This window comes from Theobroma cacao, chromosome 3 (assembly GCF_000208745.1).
Source record: "Theobroma cacao cultivar B97-61/B2 chromosome 3, Criollo_cocoa_genome_V2, whole genome shotgun sequence".
Classification (NCBI taxonomy): domain Eukaryota; kingdom Viridiplantae; phylum Streptophyta; class Magnoliopsida; order Malvales; family Malvaceae; genus Theobroma; species Theobroma cacao.
The window spans coordinates 4,311,261-4,321,193 of record NC_030852.1 but is presented as its reverse complement, the minus strand read 5'-3'; the positions used below and the strand labels follow the sequence as shown (position 1 = coordinate 4,321,193).

Genomic DNA, 9,933 nt, shown 5'->3' with positions numbered 1-9,933 from the left:
CCCTCCTCGCCTCTACAACCGGAGTAACTATATAGCAGGGTTTACCGTACCTCTCTAATAGGCAGTCCACGGAAACCCATCACTGCAGTGACTAAACCCACCAATTTTAATAAAACTTCGACAGTATAACGTGGCTTTTATTTATTTACCCAGCCTGCATAGTAAAAGACAAGTTACATAAATTCCTAATGCAATTATAAAATATAGCCACATATACTCATGTATCATAAGTCATTCATAGGAAAATAGATTTTTCAAGACAATTGGCAGCCTCCCATTTACTCAATTTCATGATCAAAAGTTTCTTATTTCAGATAATCAACACCATATATTTATTTGTCACATTTATTTCTAAAACATCAAAAGTCCCATTTTAATCTCATTTTCGTTTCATAAAATACATAAAGAGCAATTTAAAATAAACTCTAGATAATTTACAATAATAATAAGTTTACTCACAGTTTGTACAAATTAAATACTTTCTAGGTGCCCCGATCACTATTCGTCGGGTACGACTTCCTTGCCTTTATCGAAAGGCTCTCCTCCTGATACATTGCAAAAATTACACAATTCACCACATTGATGCTAAATCACTATATAACTGACTTAAATCCTATGCTAATGCATGGTATGAAATGCAATAGCCTAAAACGGCTTAAACGTGGTATTAACCTATTTTTGGCACTTTACCCGATAAATTGCTAACGTGCTCCATTTAAACTCCAAATTAATTTTTTTTCAGTTTCTATACCTCAATTGCACCCAAATTGACTTAATGTCCCTCAATGTGGTGCAAATTATCAGTCTCGGTAGTAAATTACGAAAATACCCCTAGTGGGTAAAAATTCGTATTTTTACTCTGAAAATTCTCATTATTTTTCTAGGCTCATAATTCATCATTATTCATCATAATTTCTCAAATAAACATCAAGATAAGCAGCCAATATTCCCCTAGAAAATTCGGCATAATGGGTTTCAATGGGAGAAAATTATTTCTCTAGCTTATTTTTGCTATATTACAATATAACCTAACTAAAATCACTTAATTCAATTAAAATCAACCAAAACTCAAGCTCAAAACTCATCCATGGAGGTTTGGCCAGCATGGGTGTCCATACCCACTTTCTAATTTTGCATGGAAATGAGAAAATATGCATGGGTAGTGAAAATCACAAGGAAAATCAATTAAATTTATATTTTTAATGCTTGATTTCTTGATTTCTCTTGATTTTTTCCAAATTTTTCAGCTAGGGTTCTTATTTCTTTTCCCCCTTTTCTCTCCTGGTTTGGACGGCTTGAAGAAGATGAGAATTCTGAAAATTTTGACCTTTTTAAAGGCTAAAATAATATAATATTATTTTTTTATTTTTTTTATTTTTATTTATTCCTTAAATTCTAGCCATCCATTTGTCTCCAAATTTTCACCATACACTTGTCCCACATATCCATAGCTTAGATAAAATTCTCAGACTTATCCAAAGTCTTGGTGGAGTAATTTTAAAAATTTACACTTTTGCCCCCGTAAAAGTCAGAAATTACATTTTTGCCCCAAAAACTGAAAAATTGCCCATAGACATATTTTTCATCCCTTATATTCATACCATTCTCCAATTTGTCAAATTTGATCTAAATTCTCTCAAAATCTCAAATTTTGTCTACGAGTGGCAAAATTACGATTTTACCCCTACACTCCAGAAATCACCGAAATTAAACTTTTTCACTTCCTATCACTAAATTATAGTCCAAATAGTTAATCTTGGTCAAAAATTTCACTCCATGGTCATATTATTATCTTAGGTGGCAAAATGACGATTTTGCCTCTAAACATCAAAATTTTCAATTTTTCCCCAAATGAACCCTCGAACTCCAAACAATCATTTTTAGTCATTCCTGGACTGCAAAGTATTAAATTTCATCCTACAATTCCTATTTGAACTAGTTCGAGGTTAAATCAACTCAAGTGTACCGTTAGGTACAATACCGGATTTCGTCTATTCTTAGGGACTTTCCTAGCGTAATAACATGCTACTCAGTGCATATATGTCATGACATGTATTTATAGGGTCAGATTTTACAAGTAGTAAGTTGATGGAATACCCTTTCTTGTTTGAGAAATTGAGTGAATTCATTACGTATACTCACCACCACTATTTGTCCTCAAGGTCTTAATTTTGCAACCAGTTTCTAATTCAACTCTGGTTTTGAAGTTTTTGAACAAAGCAAACACTTCTAACTTAAACTTCATAAAAAAAAAAAATCCTAACTCCATCTGGTCATATCATTAGTAAGCTAAAGATAGAACTTACTACCATTCAGAGATTCCTCACTTGTAGGTCCACCAACATTAGAGTGTAGAAGTTCAAGTTTGCATTTGGCTCGACTGGAACTAATTGAAGGGAAAAGCTTTCTGGAAATTTTACCAAGTCGGCATATATTGCATACTTAAGCATTATTAGTTAATTTTAGTAGTTTTTCAAGAAGACCTGTGTTATTGACATGTTCTAAGGCTCTGAGATTGCAATGATCAAGCCTCCTATGCTACAGATCAGTCAATGTGACAGATTCTTCATCAGCTTGCAAACACAAATGCTCAAATTTAACAAAAAAACATCTGTTTCTCATTGGTATAGTCATAAGATAAGAACCTGAAGGATTATAAATTCTGCAAGTTTTAACTTTAAACAATAGAATATAATTATTTTCTAATAATTGACCAACACTCAGAATATTCTGTGAAAAAAAAGGAACAAGTAAAACATCAAGTATGTACTTGTGACCAGTAGAGGTTTGTATTCGAACCTTCCCTTTCCCATATGCTTGTAGGTAAATGCCATTACCTATTTTCACCCTTGATTGATGGTTCTTATCAAGATCAACAAACACAACTTCAGATGGTGCAATATGTCTTGAACTGCCACTATCAAGAAGCCATTCACTGTTGTCGATATCACTTTCTGAATCTAATTGAGCCATAGCAACACTTCTTATACTAATTTTGAGTTTTCATGTAGCTGTGCACTTTTATCTTCAGTTGCTTTATTCTTACAAACTCTGTTTGTATGATTCCTTTTCTTACAATAGGAACAAAACCTGAGCTTACTTTTTCTGTTTGAAGATTGACCAAATTGAGTAGTTTTCTTTTCTTTTTCTTTGAAGTTTTCCTAATAAATACTTCAACCTTCGCTTTACCTTTACGTTTAGCAAGGAAGGCCTTTTCCCCAAAAGCCTCGTCTCTAGCTGATATTCTTAACTCAACTACTTGCAAAGCATTAACAATATCTATAATTGAGATATCAAACAAATCCTTTTATTGTAATAGAGAGGCTATTGTAGCTTCAAACTTCCCTAGTACACTGTTGAGAATCTTTTTAGCTACTCGAACCTCTTTAAGCTCTACACTAAATATTTTTATTTGGTTAACAAGCTTAAGTGCTCCTTCATACTCATCAAATCAAAGTGCTTCCTCAAGTTTTGTGCCTGCATGTGTCTTGTTCTAGATGTCCCAACATATAGTTCCTGTAATTTAGTCCAGGCTACTTTTGCTGTCTCACACTCCATAATTCTGTTGAAAATGTCTTTTGATACAGTAGATTGAATGAATGAAAGTGCCCTGAACGTTTTTGCAATCTCTTCTTCATACTACTTAACTTGTACAGCAAGAGGATTTTTTCTCAAAACTTGTGGCTTAACATCCTGTTCTACAGCATTCCACACCTTTCAAATATGTTTTCATTCTCACTACCCATACAGCATAATTCGAGCCATCAAAGACTAGTAGAGGTTGTTGGGTTATATTAGGTGTTGTCATTATGACAATGAACTAGACTAGACAACAGAGGGTTATAAAAGACCACTAAGAGCTTAAGAGAACTAAAAAGAAAGTTGTCTAAGGTCCTACAGGAATCGTGTTTTGCTCTAATACCATGTTAAAGAAATGATATATCACTATGTAATACTAATCAAAGAGAAGTTGGAGAGAGCTAGTGAGCAAAAACATGGTATTCATATTTTCTTTTTACATGATGATCACACAATGAGCATATATATTACAAAATTGAGATTACAACACCTGTAACAACAGCTTAACAGGCATACAAGCTAGGTAGAAACAACACCATATGTATAGTTAATGCTGTCTTAACAGCAGAAGTGTTCACAGTAGTAAGCATACTAAGCACTAAACATATTGGCAAAATACTTGCACGTGTCCATGCAAGTGTTATTCTCTAACAGATAATGTTTTTGGGGTCTAGTTTCACTGAGCTTTGGTAGGTTGACTATTTCTGCCTGTCTATGGGTAATTCTTACTCTCTGTTTCTCCACCTCTGTCATGGTCCTTTTATTGTCTTTATGATGTGAATAAGGAGTGCTGCAATGGAAAGTCTGGGGAGGCAAAGAGCTGATGTGATACTGGTTCCGCAGCTGTCTGCCAGTGATGGTTGGTTCTATGGACTTTGCCTTTCTCTCCTTATGTGGGCAATGGTCTTGCTTGTGTCCAGGATGGTTTTTGGTTTCTGCTGTGTCTTGGAGATCTGGTGTGCTAACTCCTGGTTGCCTCTGTTCGCTTTAATCCTTATTGTTTCTTCTTTCTGCTCTGGTTGTTTTGGATGCTGATTGCTGGGTAATGTTGTGTGCTGAAATTGGTACGGTCTGGAGGCGAAGAACTGAAGTCGTCAGTTTCTTTGCTTGTGCATGTCTTTCTGGTACGGTACTATGTGAGATGGGGAATGGAATGCCTTGAAAAGTTTCTGCATGGTTCGACTTGGTGTAACCAGCGGTGCAAGGACATAGGACGATGGCGCTTTAATTTTGGTAAATGGTAAACGATTTATAGGACTCTATATAGGTTGCCATTTTTGCTGAAATGTACAGATAAGTGGAATCGGGTTGCAGTGGGATGATGCTATATATGATGCTCCCTGGGGTGTTCTTTTGGTCTTCTCAGCATACTTGTTAATATTTCAGTAGGTAGTTTGATCCCCTATCTAAAGTGATCGGTTTTACTTTTCTTGCTTTCTCATTTCGCATGCAGGAGAAGCCATGTTAGGGAGCTTTATGTCCTGCATGTGCTGTCTGCTTTACTACTACAAAGGGGCTGTTTTGTACACTATTTACGAGCAATGAAATCACTAACTGCCTTTCCAAAAAAAGAAAAAATTACTATCTGATACTTAAATGCAAAGTTACCTCACCTCCCTCGCTAGGATATCCTAAGTATCATCAAAAAATAGATCTTAGAGGCCTGCTTTACAACTAAATGTTGCAAAATTCATTTTTAACTTGTCATGTGGCTGTGCCTGTGAATGTAGATATCACTAGTTATGGGATACATTGTGCTCCTCAAGACTAAAAGATTTGGATTACATATAGATATCATTTCCCTATATGATTTGATGATTATTAAACAAATTTAAGATGAGCAACTAATTAAATAACTGAAGTTGGGTTCTACTTGTATACAGCGTATCCCATTTGACTAGCTAGAGTCCAGATTAATTAACTGCCTCTCTTCCATTAGAGGAAGAGGGGGAGGAGGGGCAATTGTAAGATCGAGATTCAAGTCTGGCAAACTGCTCATTGTGTTGCTCTCGGACCCACTTGCAAATTTCATGTCTTGATTGCTGTCATCGCTGCCAGAATCCACAGTGCTAGAATTGGACTCATTCGACATTTTTGATTTGGCTATACTTATACTAGAGAGTACCAATTTACGATTGTTGGGGTCGATTCCCTTCTGCAACAGCTTCCTTTTTATGTGAGTATTCCAGTAATTCTTCACTTCGTTATCTGTCCTTCCTGGCAATCTTCCCGCTATCAGTGACCACCTAACCAATCAAAAATATCATCATTATTAATTTTTTATACAGATAATAACTTAATGTTTCAATTGAATATAACCAAATGTTGGGTATTCGTGCAAGTTTTGCCCTTGTGCTTGGATGTGTATCTTTGTCTGCAACATTCATATTTTTTGAATTCTTTCATGTTTGTTTTCAAGTAACAAAAGAATATCTTGCTCCCCAGTATATATTTTACTTAATGAATGCATGTTTCTTTACTAAAAGAAATTGGATTCAAAGTCTTCCTTCTTACAAATAAAAACAAAAATACCAAACGCTTCTCAAGGTCTGCTTTTATCTGATAGGCCAAACATAAACGATTCTTTCAAGAATAAACATGTTTCTGGTTACTTTGCTTTCAAAAGTTAATTTAAAAGAAAGCATGGTGTGTGTGTGTGTGTGTATTTACCTGTTTCCTAAGAGTGCATGGAGTTTGATGATGAGCTCCTCTTCATCTTCGCCAAAATTGCCTCGTTTAAGGTCTGGCCTGAGGTAGTTTACCCATCTCAATCGACAACTCTTACCACAACGTAGCAACCCTGCCAGTGAAACATATACACAGACTTTTAGTAATAATTACTGTAGTGAAGCCCTTTAAGAAAGCAACGTTTAAGAACAGTACAGGCATGCATCATATATACATATAATTGATGAGTTACCTGCGGCCTGAGGAAGGTAGCGCCAGCAACCTTCACCATGTTTTTGAATGTAATCAATAAGCTTCTGGTCTTCCAGTTTAGACCATGCTCCTTTGTTAGTCTCTTTCTTCTCACAACAAGGCTTCCTCATTGGAAAAAGAAAAAAAAGGGAAAAACCCCAGTGTAAATAACAGATTAAATCGGAGGAAAGTAGAGGGCCAAAGTCAGGTGAGAAAGCGAGAGAGGGGATTGGCATGCAATGCGAAAAGCAAGAGTGCCCAAGTGGCTGAGAAAGAACTAAATATAAGAGGTTTGTCCCCAGCTGCTATGGCTTGACTTACGGTTACCAGCCGATAGATTTGTCATGCTCTGCATGCCGTTGGATGCGTCAAACCGCCCCCGTGCCTACGCAGCTTGACGAAATAACTTCATTTTACAATATAATTTAAGTTATTTCATAAAAAATAAATTAATTAAATTTGTGTATAGAAAATAAGAAATTTTTTTAAAGAATCAGAAATAAAAAATTAAATTTTTTTTAATTATACACAATTATATTTCTTACAAGTTAGTACTTTTATTTTATAAAAAGTTTTACAAAAATTAAGTGAAAACTAACCATTTTAATTAACTTCTGCCATTAAAAACAAAAAAACAAAATTTCACCAATGTAATTCATTTTGTCGATATTTTACGATATTTGAAAGATTATTAAGCATTCTCAATGAATATTTTCGTCAATAAAGGTCTTTAATTTGGTAATGTTTTTACTATCTAATTTAATTAACAAAATCAATATGCTTTGTGGGGCTTTTGTATATTTATATATATTCCAAAAGGTGGAGAAAGGAGAAAAATTATATGAACTTAATTGAAAAGTTCAGATTGCAATGATTTTAGTTTGATTGACAACTCTAGACTCTAGAGAATTTAAAAAAAAATGGAACAAATGAAAAGTGATTCTCCTTTTTTTTTTATTTTGTGGATTCTTGCTTTGTTTTTTTTTGGAAGTCCATTAAACCTGATATCAGGGGCTGGTAGGACTAGGAGACAGAAGTCACATGTTTTAGGGTTGACTGTTAGATTTTCAAAGAAAATGCTCAACAACATTATCTATAGAATAACACGAAGATTGACAGGAAGCACACTTTCCACTCAAATTATCTTATTATATTATCATAGTACATTATATAAAATTAATTGTTTATATAGCAGAAAAACACAATATACCAGAAATGACGTAAAACAATTTGTATTTATCCAAAAAAAAAAGACAAAACAAAATTTTATAATTCTTTTCAAGTCTTACATTAGATACGCCTTCTTAAGTTTTTCTTTATTTATATTTTGGGGCCTCCTAGGTTTCATTCTGACCTTCTCTGGCAGACTAACCTTTCGGAAAAGGTCACGCGTCAAGCTGCAAGTGGGGATCGACCATACCCCTTTCCTTCGCACCAGATTTTAATGACCCTCAATCTCTGAGTTTCACAGAATTTCGAGGCTAACATTGTAGAAAACCAACTAATATTTTTTGACTGCTAGCATTTCTACATGCAAAGATTTGACTTGCAGGTAATTTACAGCGGAGTTAATGGCCAAGGGACTGCCAGTCCATTTGCATTAATATTAACGGATTTTTTTTCTCAAACGGTCACTTTTATTAATCAGAAAAATCTTGTACAATATCACAGTTTAGATAAGAAAACACTTAATATAAACACACCTTTGACCACATAAGATAAATTACATTAACTACATTACACATAAGGTTTCCAAAAATATTGTAGATAGTGTTGGTTTATGCCCTTGACCCAATTAGATTGGTCAAGAAATATATATTGCTATTTAATACATACTTAATCACATAACTATATGTAATAAAAGTTTTCTTTCATGTTAGTGCAATAATAAGGAGTTATTAAGTATTAATTGGATGAAGCCCATGGAACATAAAGGCCTTGCAAAATAATTATAAAGTTGTTACAATTATGAGATCACTATACATCAAAGCCATGTTCCTAAAATTGTTCTTGATCATTGTATTGTCAAGACAGAGTATTGACAATGTTAAAAAACTAGTACATGTTAAGCCTCCTTACTTAGAAAATAAGCAATCAATCTCATAAATTGAAATATATGAAATACTTAAGGATAACATGTAGGTGATCGTTAAAGAACAAGTTCACTAAACATGATCCACTATGAGAACTCCATTTGGTATTTCACTCAAGTGTCTATGGAATATGTTCTCATGTGATAGTCATGCAACTAGTCCTTAGTCTTGAGACACTAGGTCATCTTATATAAGGAATGACATACTTTGATTTCATCTCTACGGGTCTAGAGGCAACCAGATGCCTAAATAAGGTGTTTTTGGATATGTCATGAAGCATGCTATGATGAATGAGTGGTCAATAGAGGATTCATCACTCTAAGTGATATGAGGGGATATATCTCACTTGTTCTCAATTCTTGATTAACTTGTATAAACTCTTTGGCCAAAGCATTATGAATTTGAGGAAAGTTAGTTTCCTAAATTCATAAGATTACTCATGAATTATGAGAACTAATATGGAATGTTATAAGTAGATACTAAGCCATACTTTATGACATATTCGGAATATTTGATGAAAGGATTGTATTGCACTGAGAGGCTTATCACTGAAAGGCTTTGTCAAATTCTTTAATTGACTCTCTAACATTTGAGTGGCATGATGTATTGCTAAATGCCGCTCATAATCTATAAATATAAATCAATTATGAAATTGATATTTGATTAGGATTTATATTTATTACTAACATGTTAGAAGTTTAATGGGTCACACACATTAAGTGACATAACTGGGATTAAAGAAGGATAATTAATTAAGTTAAACTTAATTGAAAAAGACCAAAATAAAGTGAAAAATTAATTAAGTTCACTAAGACTTAATTAAATTAAAATACAACTGTTGTATTTAGGGTTGCAACTTAGTTTGGCTATATAAATATGTTATGTTAGTAAATTAAAACTCTAAGCCTCCAACCACTTCTCAAGCGTTTCATAAAATAAGAAAAGAAAAAGAGTTTTTTTTATCTGACAAAAATAAGATTCGGCAAGAATTTTTTATCTTTTTGTTTTAAAAACAAAACTTGCTAGCACAAGAAAAAATCCTACATTTGAGAAGGTCTTATTCAGTCACTATGTGGATTACTATTAAAGGTCAAATACTTGGGTGGCTGAAGATTTGACAAATCCTAAAGGTGAAGAAGCAAAGATTTTGATTTAATTGGCTCTTAATTACGATATCTAGAGTAAGGTATGTAACTCTTAAACTTATGAGTATTCATAATTAATTTAAAATTACATAAAAAACACAAACATTGATCTTGTAAGATTCAACTGTTTCTTTAATTAAATGCTAGTTTATTATTCCATTGCGTTGTATTATTTAAATTTATTGATTATTTTCATG

General features: G+C 33.6%; 1 protein-coding gene across 1 annotated transcript; it reads right to left on the bottom strand.

Moving 5' to 3' along the window:
- LOC18604283 (myb-related protein 308) lies at positions 5,295-6,752 on the bottom strand. Its single transcript, XM_007036672.2, has 3 exons — positions 6,500-6,752; positions 6,250-6,379; positions 5,295-5,825 (listed from the first exon to the last, which is right to left on the bottom strand). The coding sequence occupies exons 1-3, from the start codon at positions 6,732-6,734 to the stop codon at positions 5,477-5,479; spliced, it is 714 nt and encodes a 237-aa protein (XP_007036734.1). The 5' UTR covers positions 6,735-6,752; the 3' UTR covers positions 5,295-5,476.

Coding starts and splice junctions, on each gene's coding strand:
- LOC18604283 (XM_007036672.2), bottom strand. CDS start 6,734: ATGCCAATCCCCTCTCTCGCTTTCTCACCTGACTTTGGCCCTCTACTT. Junction 6,380..6,499: donor CTACCTTCCTCAGGCCGCAG/GTAACTCATCAA, acceptor TTTCACTGGCAG/GGTTGCTACGTTGTGGTAAG. Junction 5,826..6,249: donor CATGCACTCTTAGGAAACAG/GTAAATACACAC, acceptor TTGATTGGTTAG/GTGGTCACTGATAGCGGGAA.